At 49.9% G+C, this 14,164-nt stretch overlaps 1 protein-coding gene across 3 annotated transcripts; it reads right to left on the bottom strand.

The window, feature by feature from the left end:
* Nucleotides 1–222: 222 nt before the first annotated feature.
* LOC135910365 (ice-structuring glycoprotein-like) lies at nt 223–4,582 on the bottom strand. Of its 3 annotated transcripts, none has more exons than XM_070524235.1 (3): nt 4,405–4,582; nt 1,901–2,826; nt 223–1,810 (listed from the first exon to the last, which is right to left on the bottom strand). In XM_070524235.1, exons 1-3 carry the CDS (start codon nt 4,414–4,416, stop codon nt 463–465), a joined length of 2,286 nt encoding a protein of 761 aa, XP_070380336.1. In that variant the 5' UTR covers nt 4,417–4,582; the 3' UTR covers nt 223–462. The 3 variants fall into 3 exon arrangements, with proteins under 3 accessions (XP_070380336.1, XP_065298498.1, XP_065298497.1); XM_065442426.2 differs by having other exon boundaries at nt 223–2,462; nt 2,493–2,826; XM_065442425.2 differs by having other exon boundaries at nt 223–2,826.
* Between the last annotated feature and the right edge of the window lie 9,582 nt (nt 4,583–14,164).

Raw genomic sequence — 14,164 nt, 5'->3', positions numbered from 1 at the left:
GATGAAAATATTCTGATATTGTGTTGCTTTGGTTGTTTCTTTACGAGACCTTGGGCTAAGAATTCTACACTTTGAAGAAAGGCTCTTTCTTCGTGATTGTCGTTATCAGATTTTCCGTTTTGTGGACAGCCCAAATGTGGCGGTTTTTTGGAGGCGTAGTAACAGAAACCACCGGATATGCCGAACACACGTTAAAGAATGCCGCGAACAACACAAGCGGAGTCAGGTTTTCCACCGTCTTTATTCATCACGTGCTCAGAGATCTCGCGCACACAGCATTCAGAGGACAAGGATCGTCTAATCTTGATCGAAGTGCAGCCGCATTTCAAACGAAAGTGCAAACAACTATTTTCGGGCGTGCGACAGGTGGGAATAAATACCACTCGGTTTCGTTCATCGTATATGAAAACCACTTCGGGACGCCTCCGTCTCCTCCCGTGTTGAAGCAAAATATGCAACGCTTCACTTCTTCTTAGCGGCGCCGATGACCCTGATGTGAGGAGCCCCGACGCCGTAGGACAGACCTCCGTGGGACAGACCTCCGTAGGACAGACCTCCGTAGGACAGTCCTCCGCCGGACGCCAAGGTGCCGTAGTGGGCTCCGTGCCCGACAAGACCCGAATGCGTGGCACCGTATCCTGTGCCGGTTACGTAGGCGGCTGGCGACGCCGAATGGTGGACCACGGTCGGAGCGCCAGCGTAGGCAGCGTAGCCGCCGCGCAGTCCTCCGAGGCTGTAGCTAACAGTCCCAGGAGCGGCCGTAGCTGTATATCCACCCACTACGGGTGAGGAGTAGGAGACAGTGCGGTATTGGCTCAAGGCGGGCGAGGCGATGGTGTGGCCGAGACCGATGCCGGCGCCGTACATGGACACGGGAGCTGCGTAGGCGGCGGTGCGGTACGCAACAGCGGGTGAGCCGTACCCGGCGCCGTAGGCGGCGTAGCCGCCGCGCAGTCCTCCGAGGCTGTAGCTAACAGTCCCCGGAGCGGCCGTAGCTGTATATCCACCCACTACGGGTGAGGAGTAGGAGACAGTGCGGTATTGCCTCAAGGCGGGCGAGGCGATGGTGTGGCCGAGACCGATGCCAGCGCCGTACATGGACACGGGAGCTGCGTAGGCGGCGGTGCGGTACGCAACAGCGGGTGAGCCGTACCCGGCGCCGTACGCGGTGCCGTACGCGGCCAGCGGAGCCTGGAGTGCCGCGGTGCGGTACGACGTGGTGTAAGCCGGGGCTGTGGCGTAGCTCAGGGTGGCTGGCCTGACGGAAGTGTAGCTGACGGCTGGTCGGACAGCCGCGACAGCCGGGGCGGTGGCGTAGCTGACAGCAGGCCTGACGGCGGTGACGGCTGGAGAGACGGAGTAGCTAAGCGCTGCGGGCCTCACGGCTACGGCAGGGGCGGCGTGGTGAACAGTTGTTACGGAGCCGCCGGGTGTCGCGTAGCTCACGGCCGGCCTCACGGCCGCGAAACCGGGAGAGACGAGCGACTGGCCAAATGTGGTGCCGAGTCCGAGGCCAGTCCCGAACGTGGCGACGGGCGCTTGGAGGGCAGCGGTGCGGTAGGACGTGAAAGCGGCTGGTCCGGTGCTGTAACTCAGGGCGGGTCCAGTGGAGTAGCTCACGGTGGGCCTAACGGCGGCAATGGCAGGTCCTGTGGTGTAGCTCAGGGCGGGTCCGGTGGAGTAGCTCACGGTGGGCCTAACGGCAGCAACGGAATGCCCTGTGGTGTAACTCAGGGCGGGTCCGGTGGAATAGCTCACGGTGGGCCTAACGGCCGCAACGGCAGGCCCTGTGGTGTAGCTAACGGCAGGCCTGACGGCCGCTACAGCAGGAGCAGCGTAACTGACTGAAGCTGGGCGTACGGCAGTGAAGGCTGGAGCAGCGGCGAAACTCACGGCAGGCCTGACGGCGGCTACGGCGGGGGCGGCATAGCTGACGCGGCCGACAGTGGAGTAGCCGGGAGCCGCGGCTACAGTGTGTCCGAAGCCGAGACCAGCGCCGAAAGTGGTAACCGGGGTGGCAACGGCGGCCGTACGGTAAGCTGCAACGGCAGGCGCTGTGGCGTAGCTAACGGCGGGCCTAACGGCGACGGCGGGAGCGCCGTGGTGGACGGTCGTCACGGAGGCAGGAGAGGAGTAGCTGACGGTCGCCGGCGCGGCGGAAACCAGGGGTGCCGAGTAGGACAAACGGCTCAGTTGCGAGACGGATGGCGCGGACAACGTGGTGGCGCCGACGCCGTAACGGAGCCCCCCGTAGCGGAGCCCGCCGTAGCCGAGGCCACCGCCGTACCCGAGACCCGTTGCGTAGGAGAGGCCGCTTCCGTACCCGAGTCCAGCGCCGTAACCCCGGTAAGACACGGCGGGGGCTTGTTGGTAGACCGTGGTGGTAGCGGGAGCGGAGGTGACGACTCTCTGGCCGACGCCGTATCCGAGACCGCCGTATCCGAGAGAGCCGTATCCGAGACCTCCGTATCCGAGACTTCCGTATCCGAGACCTCCGTATCCAAGACCGCCGTATCCAAGGCCTCCGTATCGTACGCTGCTGACGGCCGGAGAGGCCCGGACCACGCTGGTAGTCAGAGCCGGAGCCGCGGAAGTCACGGTGTAAGCGGCGGGCCTGACGGCTGCAACAGTTGGGGCGTGGTGCACAACGCTGGTGGTGACAGCCGGCGCACCAGCTGCGTAGGAGAAGGCTGGTCGCAAGGTGGCAGCCGTCGCGGCGTTCTGAAGAGTGGAGACTCCCGGAGCACCGTGCAGCGACACGCCGGCGCCGTGGCCAAGGAATGCGGCGAAGGTGGTGCTGAGCAGGCCTAAGAGCACTGGTACTGCCTGGATGAAGCGGACAATGCACGAAATTAGTGGCGGCTCATTGCAACTGCTGGCAGTGTGTCAACAATGATGCCAGAGTTTAGTATAGAGGAAATTGTTGCGCTTGATGCGCATCAGATAAAATTTTAAAAGGAATGCTTAGATGCGGGCCGTGTAGACTTCTGAGAAATTTGTTAGAACGAGAAGCAAGGGGCTTAACTGAGGGGCCCGATTTTTATTAATCATGTCATGAGAAGCCAACAAACAAAGACACCAAGGAAAACATCGGAAAACTATGGTTTCCTTGGTGTCTGCGTTTGTTGGCTTCTCATCATAAGACAAATTAGTTGTGACTTGAAATACTCAGTTTTCTGCCACTTTCCCTTTTTGGCACGTTACCTTCTCTTTTTCTTTCCAGATTGTCCTGAGCTGTAGTGCATCTGTCTCTGTATTTTCATTGTTAAGGTGAAGGCCAGGAAGTGACAGTTCATCGTTCTGAGACAAGCAGGTGCTGCAATAGTTATATGCTCCAGTGTATGAAAGACAGTTTTGGAAAAAGAAGCTAGTGGCCAAACGACCTGTTCTTCAATGCATCCGCCAGAAAATCTCAAGATAAAAGAAAATAAGCACAGCGTAAGACCGATGTAACGTCACCTTTCCAATTATTCGAGTTAATGCGATTTTTAATGTCAAAGTTTTGACCACTGGGTATGACGAATTTTCAGCATGTTGTTATCTCTAGCAGGTCGCGATAGACTGACAGCTCCTCAGGTGATATCCTGCGTTTTTAAAGTTCTGCATAACAAGCTTTTCATCGTAGAGAAGCTGTTATGCTTGTTTTTTTTTTCGATTGCCCGTATTGGAGTTCACACACTATGTCATAAATAACGTTTTTTGTCTTAGAGCTGTGCATAAATGATTAGTTTTCTGACAACGCTCATAAACCAAGCTCTACACCGCTCGCAACACCTCACTCGCCAGTCTCGCAAGGATGGATGGCGTTATGCTACTCGTTCAGGCGCGGCTCATCATAATTCACTCCGTTTCAAAATCGGCATATTGGCCTCGGCGTCATTAAACTAATCGCGCCCTTCTGGGCAACTGCAGAGCTTCAGCTCAAGTCCATGAGGGCAGCTATATGGGCTTGGCGGTGTGGCGTCTTCTACTTTGATGTAGCGCAAGCTGAACGACAGGAACGACAGAAAAGCACATTTGACAACCACACAGCACTGTGTGGTTGCCAAATGTGCCTCTCTGTTGCCTCTGTTGTTCAGCCTGCGCTACAAACAAAATAAGTTCAGCTCAACGTCCAGATGCTCTCCGCATCTGGACGCACTGCTAACTATTCGCAGCCGTACAACCAGGGAATTAATCCGGTAAATAACTACAGCCTCACCGTGAGAGGGCCACTTCCCTCCGTGCTTCAGTATACACGGAATCGAAGCAGGCCACCCGCATTGGTCAGCCACCAAACCTGGCCGCTCCACCGTGTTTACCACAACGCATCGCTCTAATACAAAACCGATCATCAAGGACCGCGGCACCGTCGGTAGCCGTGAGCCTCCGGGCCTGATCGCACGTGCATCCCATAATACTCACGAGAAATTGCATCTTGTGTAGGCTTGATCCTTGACTCGTCTGGTTTTAAGAAATCCCTCTCAGGCGAAACGGGGCGAAAGCAGAAGATCCGTACACAGGCGGTTGGCGATGGTCTCTAATGCTAAGCGGAGCGGTGTGTCTTTTTTGCGTGTCCTCGCGGCCACGTTTGGCGTGGACGTCGCGCTTATATACCCCTTCGGTGGCGCTGTCGCGGAGGCGTCCTCCTGACGTCCGACACACTTTCTCGAATCCCGCCGCCGGACGCCGCCGCGCCACATCCTCCCTCTCAATCCGCGATGCTCTTGGACGTGTCGTCGGAAAGAAGATGAACGCACTGGGCGCGTATTGTAAGCTCACCCCCCCCCCCACCCCCTCGGGCTTCTCCTGTGAGCGAGATAAGAGTTTCGCTCAAGCTTGCGTGTTTATGCGAGCGTCTGTGCGTGTGCGTGTGTGTGTGTGTGTGTGTGTGTGTGTGTGTGTGTGTGTGTGCGTGTGCGCGCGTGCGTGCATGCGTGTGTGCGTGCGTGCGTGTGTGTGTGTGTGTGTTTGTGTGAGTGCGTGTGTGCGTGCGTGTGCGTGCGTGTGCGTGCGTGTGCGTGCGTGTGCGTGCGGTCTGTGTGAGAGAGAGATGGGCGCCCCTATGGTAATTGACCACCCCACGCCGCCCGCGCCACCGTCACCGCGGGTTCTCTCGATTCTCCTGAAGCCTCGAAAAGAGAGAGAGAGCGAGCAACAGGAGGCGTGTATTTCGACACTCCTTGAATTTCTCGCGGCTTTACCGGACGTTCTTGTGAGAAGGCCATAGGACACAACCGCAAAGCAGACGACGCTTCGAGGAAAAAAAAAGTCCATTTTCTTCCCCTCTCTCTTCCGACCTGGCACGTGCCCTTAGAAATCAACCATCCAACCGAACCGTTCGACAGTTGTTTCGTGAACGCCGGGTATGTATGACCCGAGCCGATGCGTTATCGCACGTCGAGGTGGTTTACGTTACGCTCGAAGAAAATAAACTCGCCGAGTCTCCCTCGCATCCTCCCTTCACGCAACGGTGCTCTTCATCTCGCCGCTATATGGACAACAAACCTCCTGCTGGCCGACTTCCGGAGGCGCTGGTGCTTCTGGCTAGGAAGGGGGGGGGGGGTGTTGTGAACAAGGTCATGCTCGCTTTTTGATCGGATTTCGGCCCGGCTCTGCTCATTTACACAATGACCGTTAGGTGACTGCTCCAGTCGTAAACGTGCTCCGCAATCGGAATGCGAGATGCCTTTTTTTGTTCTTTTTTTTACTCATCGGAGACGAAGCGGTCATACAAGCTATCGACCGCTGCTTTGGTGCGAGAATTTTCGCATGTGATTTGGCATACGCCCTGATAAATATGCCAGAGTGCATACAAGCTTCCGGACCATTCTTGGAAAGACTGCCCAACGCATCGCGAAGGTCGCCGTGGTTATGGTTTCGTGGCCATCCCACAACGTCCGGGGGTGTATCCTATTTTAGGCGTCGCCTTGAGCGTACTTGACCCATACGATCATTCTTATCGCTTGCAGAAGTGCATTGGTCAGCTGCCAATATGTAACAGGCACATGAAGGAGTCTTCAGACCTTTGTGGACAGGCTGCTGGCAGGAAGCTACCTGTCTTAGCAAGGTGCGTCTGCCCACATCTGTGCCACAGTTAACGACTGTGCCAGACATTGACCTTGGTGTCGGCACGTACCTGTATTGGAAGGTCCTGTGGGTGATAGCTCATTGTTAAACACTCATGTCAGAAGTGAAACAAAGATTGTTGTGCCGGTTGTGGATAGCAAGACTGACGATGCATCACGGTTCGAGCCAGCCCGACTACGCAGATGTGATGTGCGTAACAAAAAGCGGCCTGGAGGCGGTAGGACATTTTGTTGGCTTTTTGTGTCCATACTAAAGAAATCATTGGTTCCCGTCAGTGGACTACAACAACTTGCTCTCGCGTACATCTGGTCAGAATACCAGACATATGTTCATGTGTACACAGACGGCTCCGTGTCACCTAAGGCATCGACAGCAGCTGTGGTGATACCAGCCCAACAGATGACTCGAGGTTTCATACTAGACCATAATTCAACATCTACCGCTGCAGAGCTTGTGGCTATTCGGGAAGCGATTCGCCACATCTGCGGGGAAAGACCTCAAGAGTGGTGCATTTTCACGGACTCAAAACCCGCGCTGCAAATTTTGGGATGCTTCCTGCGCCACACCGCATATCAGGTTGTGGCCCTGCAGATCACCGAGCTACTTTCATACGCTCAAGAAAAACACCACCGCATAGTGTTCCAATGGATCCCGGGACACTGTGGGCTCAACGGTAATGAGATGGCCGATGCTGCAGCAAGGCGCGCCCTCAGCAATGGCATGCGAACTGTAGTGCCATTCTCCAGACCGGACATCACATGCCTCCTGTCGGAATTAATGAGGAGTGCGACGAGAACATACTGGGCCCAGCCAGACGCTCGTCACATCCGCCTTAAAAGCCTGGATCCCGATATGAAATTTCCTATTCTGCGTGGAATTCCACGCCCTCACACATGCCTGATACACAGACTGCGATTAGGCGTCGCCTTCACGCGCAAATATTTGCACATTATTGGATGGGCAGACTCCCCGGACTGTTCAGTGTGTGGCGCTGTAGAGACTATAGAACATGCGCGCGGGGTGTGCTTAGTATGCGCGAGAAAGACTGACATTGGCAGATACATTGAGACATTTACACAATGGACCACCATCGGAGGACCTCTTGCTAGGCGCGTGGCCACAGAGTTGGCAGACGACAGAGACAATGCGTGCACTATCACGTTTTCTAGGTGACACGGGCCTGGACTCACGCCTGTGATACCAGTTGTGTAATGCGTCATTCACCTCGTTCCTCCCATTATCATCCCTCATTGTGACCCCTTTTCTTCCCCTCTTCCCCCTCCCTTACGTAGAGTAGCAGGCCAGATGCTCCATTATCCGGCCGACCTCTCTACATTTTCCAATCATTAAAATACTTCTTCTTGTGTCCATAAAATGCAAATTGAATGCAACATGAAATCATCTTCTGTTTCGCTTTCCAGAGTAAATTCAAATATTCAGCACTCGTTCACAATGTCGGCAACAAAGTACATATGCAATTCAACGTCTTCAATCAAGTGCATTTTATCGCAACTGTTTTTGTATTGAAACGGTATTTGTTAGAATCCTCTCTGGCACACGACGCACTTTTTGTCTTCTACGGACAGTTCTGTATTGCCAGGAATGTCGTACGACATAGTGTCCACGGGTTTGATTGTTTATCACACATTGTAGTTCGCCATCAACTGACTTGAAGTAATTTTTTCTTTGTGACTCAATGACTAAAACCGTAGAAACAATTGTGTAAGGTTATAACAACGTCAAATTTGGCAGTTCAGAGTTTATTAGGCAAGCGAGGCAATAAAATGGTTTGCTATGCCATGTCTGACATCCATCGAGTAACTTCCTGTTCATATTTCATTTTTATATGTTCCTGAAGCATCCTCTGAGTGGTTATGGTTCCATCACCTGCACATTCAGAGTGGCCTTTGCAACAAGTCATTTGAAACTGCACTCATTCGTATACAAAGATCACGAAGCTTATTGCCCTTTTGTGTGTTTTGTACAACTTCCCTACTCCGCAGTGTCCCTCACAATATGCGTCTTGTGGCACGTTGATTGCTGAATAATATATTAAGAATAAACTGACAGATGCTAGGTTATATGTTGATGTTGCTTCCCTCTCCTAGAAGCAGCATCAATTCTGGAAGCTGAGGGTGAAATGCAAAAACGCCCGTGTACGATGCTAGTAAAGCCGTGTATCCATGGCTGTTCGATTGGGAGCGCATGAGTAGCGGCCCGCGAACGCATATCATTTCGTATTTGCGATGCTTCGCACGCTTTTGTCTGACTAATTTGTCAGACAAAAGACAAATTAGTCAGGCGTCCCTCAGTACGGCGTGCCTCATAATCAAATCTTGGTTTTGGCACGTAAAACACCAGAAGTTTTTTTAATACTTGACGTTGATGGTTTTCTTTTTAATAACGACGTTCGAAGACCTCGTTCCCTGCTCATGTTCAGTGTTAGCAAGGCTCAGAAGTGAGAAATACGCAACAGTCGGACTTTTTGCTCTTTACTTAGAATAACCCAAAATACTTTTTCATAAAAGAAGGGAAATATGAAAGAATGATAAAACATTGCATCTAAGTCCTTAGCTTAAGGCTAATTGTAACCCATCATAACATTCTACAGCCGCAAAACGACAAAGACATACATACATACATACATACATACATACATACATACATACATACATACATACATACATACATACATACATACATACATACATACATACATACATACATACATACATACATACATACATACATACATACATACATACATACATACATACATACATACATACATACATACATACATACATACATACATACATACATACATACATACATACATACATACATACATACATACATACATACATACATACATACATACATACATACATACATACATACATACATACATACATACACACAAAATAGGTTGCATTCCGTTTCCGATAACTCCTGTTACCATTTAATGTCTGATCGAAGTTGTACTTTATTTTAAAGGGAAGCATTTTAAATCAAATAAAAGCAACTTCGCAATTTTACAAGGCGAGAAAGGTGGCCAGTGAAAAAGCTGCTACACTGCAGCTTGACGGCGCTCCAGCTTCCCGTCAGCAATGGAGAAGAAACACATTCATCATTACTAAATATTAATAAAGAGCATTGTACCAAAAATACATTAAAAATCAAACACGCCACTCTAAAGCCATGTGGGAAGGAAGAATCAAAGAGAAATGCTGAGTACTCATAATATACACATACCGGGTGTCGCAGTGAATTTGGGCCGTAGCCGTGGTCATGTGTACTTACAGCCAGTATTTTTATCATCAAGAGGTATTAAATAATTGCTTTTAATTATTGAACTTTTTAATTATTGCTTGAATCGCTAAAATCAATTGCAAAGTTGTAGGGCAGCTCAAATACCCTCCGAATCAAGCATTTGTTTTGTGCTCAGCTTTCCTCGTTTATTTTTCCGAGAGAAAAAAAAAACAAAAGCGTGCGAAGCATCGCAAATACGAAATGATATGCGTTCGTGGGCCGCTACTCAAGCACTCCCAAGCGGACAGCCGCTTTACACGGCTTTACTAGCGGTGGCAGCTCGATACCGGGCTTGACGCTGTGTGATGGCACACTCTTAAGCAAAATTACACTCTTTGGGTCATATCTCGCCACACAAAAATAATCGTCATCTGTCTCGTCCGGATTTCTTTTCTTTAACGCTGCGAGCCCGGCACTTCTTAGTCACGAACGGCATGTGCGTTATCAGCGTGACAGAGCATTCGCGACAGCAAAGTAGCGAGCGCAGCGTTATTGAGAAAGGAAACTCAAGCAAGACAGATGACGATTATTGTTTTGTGGGAAATATGCACCTCAAAGGATGCAAATTTGTTTAAGAGTGTGGCAGCATCGGGAAAACACGCCCCTGACGCTTGATAAGCGTAGCGGATCCGTAGGGCGGGGGAGGGGATTCAGAAGCCGGGAAACCGTGACGGCGCACTTGGGACTAATTTTGCGCACTCATTTTGTTCTGTAGATTAGCGCGCCCGGAACGTATGTTCCTTTTGTTCCCTTCAGCAACAGCAACAAGCCTTGCGCAGGCTCTGTCCACCTAATGCGTTTTGGCGGATCAGTATGGCCAGCATATGTTGTTGTCGATTACATAAATTTTTTTTTGCTTGACGTGTCAGTGCGTAGATAATAACGAGAAATCTCAACGGTACCACGTCAATGACCCACTCTTCAAGAAGACATTCGCGCCCTTCACAAATGATCAGAAGGCTAGAATGATCCTGGCTCTGGGGGCGGCGCACGGCGATTCTAGCAACCCGCCGTGGTTGCTCAGTGGCTATGGTGTCGGGCTGCTGAGCACGAGGTCGCGGGATCGAATCCCGGCCATGGCGGCCGCATTTCGATGGGGGCGAAATGCGAAAGCACCCGTGTACTTAGATTTAGGCGCACATTAAAGAACCCCAGGTGGTCGAAATTTCCGGAGTCCTCCACGGCGGCGTGCCTCATAATCAGAAAGTGGTTTTGGCACGTAAAACCCCCTAATTGAATTGAATTGCGCACAACGACAAGAGGAAGGCAGCCCAACTATTTCAGATGTGGCATTGTGGAGGACGCCCTAGTCAGTCTACAGTACTTAGTACGTACGAAGCCCTTCGCGAGACAGGTAGCTTCACAAGGAAGCGACACAGGACAGCGACGGTAGTTCAAGAAGAGGAAACGTGTGTTTTAACATTCTTTAGTGCTAAGCCTCATGGTAGTGTGCGCGACGCCAATACGGAGGCCAGAAGCTCAAGGTCATCAGTGTGGAGGATATTAAAAGAAAAGTTATATGCACCCGTACCATGTACATCTTCATCAAAAACTTGAATACAGACTTGACTTTGCCATATGGATTTTCACTAAATGTGAAGAACAGGACATTATAAATCGCGTGCTTTGGGAAGATGTGGCTAATTTCTCCGGAAACGCACAAGTTAATCTTTACAACGCGCATTACTGCAGTGATAGGAGTCCCCACTGGCTGGCACAAACACGACTCCAATACCTGTGATCGTTTAATGTGCGGTGCGTTATTTTTGATGCCAACATCATCGTACCCATTTTTTTTTACAACACACTAGCGACGCAACGCTACCTCAACGACATCCTCGAGGGTCTCGTGAACGACGTCTGTTGCAACGTTCCACTTACGCACCTTCGGAACATTTGGTTTCAACGCGATTGTGCTCCTGCGTGTAGTAGTAGTCAGTCTCGAGGGTGGCTGGACAAGCCTTTTCATGGGCAGTGGATTGGCCGGCATGGATCGTTAATTTGGCCTGCAAGGTCACCGGACATGACACTACTGAGCTTCTTCTTGTGGGGCTACCTGAAAGATTGCGTGTATAGCAGCGAAACTTCCACACCGGACGCCATAAAGGCACAAATAATCAGTCGGCCACGAGGTTACGACGTCATTGGCCAAAGCTGCAACAGCCCAAGTGTTGGAAAGAGGCAAGTATAGTGTACAGTATTGCTTCAGACGGTGACCTGTTTGAGCCCGTGCTGTAAGTGGCAGTGGAAAATAGCCACTTAAAACTGGTGTAAAACGTGACTATTTAACGCACCTTCGTGATGTCGCCCTATCCTTACATAAAAAAAGCTTGTGACAAAGATAAAGATCAGTAAATGACTGCTTTGTTTTGCCTCTTTTCCTGAGTTCAAGAGACAGAAAGGGTAAGCTCAAAAAAGGGCACTACAACATTGATACATCGCGCTTTATCACTTTTTCTACTGGTTATGCAACACGTCATCGACACTCACCGACAATACTACCGTTAGCTACTAAAAAGAATTGCTTCAAATATTTCTTTTTTTCCTAGAACTATTGTTGACTGGAATAATCTTACTGACAACATTGTAACCCAGTGCTCAATGGCATTATTTGAGTCGCATATATGTCTGTGTAACAAGTGATTTACGGTGTGTCGTTCAGTTACTGCTTGTGTTTGCACGTAGCGGGTGACCTATGTTATGTACCGCTGTATTTTGTACTTAGATTTTTTCAATTTCACTTTGTATCCACCCTGCTAAGGTCCTGGAAACAGGAGCACAGTATCAATAAATAAATATTAAATAAATAAGATAGCTAAACCAGTTGCACCTTTGCATGTTCCTTTGTGGGTGGCTGAGACGCCTTACGTGCTTTTGGTTTATTTTTTAATGAAATAAAGTCCTGAGTAGCTTTTTTCTGTTCTTCCGAGAGCTATCTTCCTTTTTCCTTTTTCCGTGCTCTTTTGCGCACTGTTTTCTTTTATATAATACGCGAAGGTTAAAGCTATCCCGAGTGTTTCATGATCGAGCACTAAACTCATGCGTCCCCAGATGCTGACGCTTATCGCACCACACTAGTTAGGCCGCGAAACCTCTCGAGTTGACCTATATGACGAAGCCTTGTACGATGCGGTGATAAACGAATGCAGCCGTATATATTTCAAAGGTTGGTCGGAGGTGCTTGAGTACCGGCGCGATAGCGCGCATCTATTTCATATTTCGCGTATTTCGCGGCCTTTTGTTTTTTCTTGGAAAAGATAAGCACGCACACTTCAGCAAGAAATGAATTCTTGATTCGGAGGTTATTTAAGGTGTCCCATAACTTTGTAATTCGCATGTTTGCGATTCAAGGAATAATTTAATGAGTTCACCAATTAAAAGCAATGAATTAATACTTAATGATGAAAAAGATACTGGCTGTAAGTAAACACGACTGCCGCCTCTATGCAATCGGTACAATTTCTCTAGAGCTCCTGGTTTTTTTTAATCTTGGTCCAAGTTAGCTGGGATACCCGGTATAATACAATGGCTAGACAAAAAAAATAGTTTTCGTTTTTATTGTGTGAATGAACGTATTATGTCTTTCTTTGCTAACGTTGCGATGTCAGTGTTCAGTGCGTAATAGTGTTTTATTGTCGTTGACAATGTATGCTGAATTCTCTCTAGGCGCGTACTCTGCGCGCGAAAAACGAACGTGCCATAGAGCTTGACACCAAAAAAGATATGTTATCGGGGTGTACTCAAGTCGCGTAATATCCAGCAAAGCGTATAATCAGCCCTGAACTGCTTTCTTATAGGAACACAGTAGAATCTAACTGTACAAATCTTGAAATCAAGGATTTTGTGTATTTCTAAAGGAGATGCGGTGGGTTGTCAATAAGGAGCACCTGATACCGCAAGGAGGGCCCTTTATTGTACTAAAGGTAGTATGTGTAGGTTCACACTTTGGTGTTACCCTAAACTAGCACACAACACCACAATTAAGAGCCGAACAGGGCATCGTAAAGCAATCTTCTAATTGCCACCGGGAGATCTTGTCGGCACCTATTCATTATGCCGTCTGTTGTGCTTAATTTAACAAATAATGACTGAATGTGCTGGTTCCAGGACATATGTTCAATAAATATAACGCCGTGTGTTTTTTACTCACTTTCCAATCGAAACATTGTACGGACCAAGCATAATAGATTCCGGTACCTTAGCCAATGTATCTTTGCCTAGCGGGAGCCAAGGTGAAACGCGAGGCTGACAGAGGTCACAAAGTTTGTCGCCGACGGGTGCGCACCCACCACGCGCCCGCTTGTTGGCCGCTATGGGTTCGACCCATCCTCGGTCGACGCGCATGCGCACACTCTCCCACACGCCCGCTAGCACGCCGCTACTGTCTCGACCTCACTTCTCTTTGCTCCACTCACCGGTACGTGTGTGCGGGCCACAAATCGGCTTGGCTCGGTTGCACTAGCTGCGCTATGTTGCGCGAAGGTAACACCACCTAATAACACAAGGCATGTCTACTCCCATCCATGACGTCACGCTGCCTGGCCCAAAATATACACTGACGAGGCTGGCGTGATGAAAGCGGTGACGTCAAAATCACTGTTGCCTACTCGCGAGCATTAGATTATATGGCAGTCGGGCCAGGTAGCATGACGTCCTGAATCAGAGTGAAAAGGCCTTGTGCTATCTAGGTGGTGTTCGCGAAGACTTCTGCTTGCAGATGCAACGATGAGCCCTCGAAAGTGTCAATCCTCGATATCCTCAATATACTCGATAGGTTGCTTTA

The sequence above is a fragment of the Dermacentor albipictus genome, chromosome 8 (assembly GCF_038994185.2).
Source record: "Dermacentor albipictus isolate Rhodes 1998 colony chromosome 8, USDA_Dalb.pri_finalv2, whole genome shotgun sequence".
Lineage (NCBI taxonomy): Eukaryota > Metazoa > Arthropoda > Arachnida > Ixodida > Ixodidae > Dermacentor > Dermacentor albipictus.
This window is presented reverse-complemented; position numbering and strand designations above follow the sequence as displayed.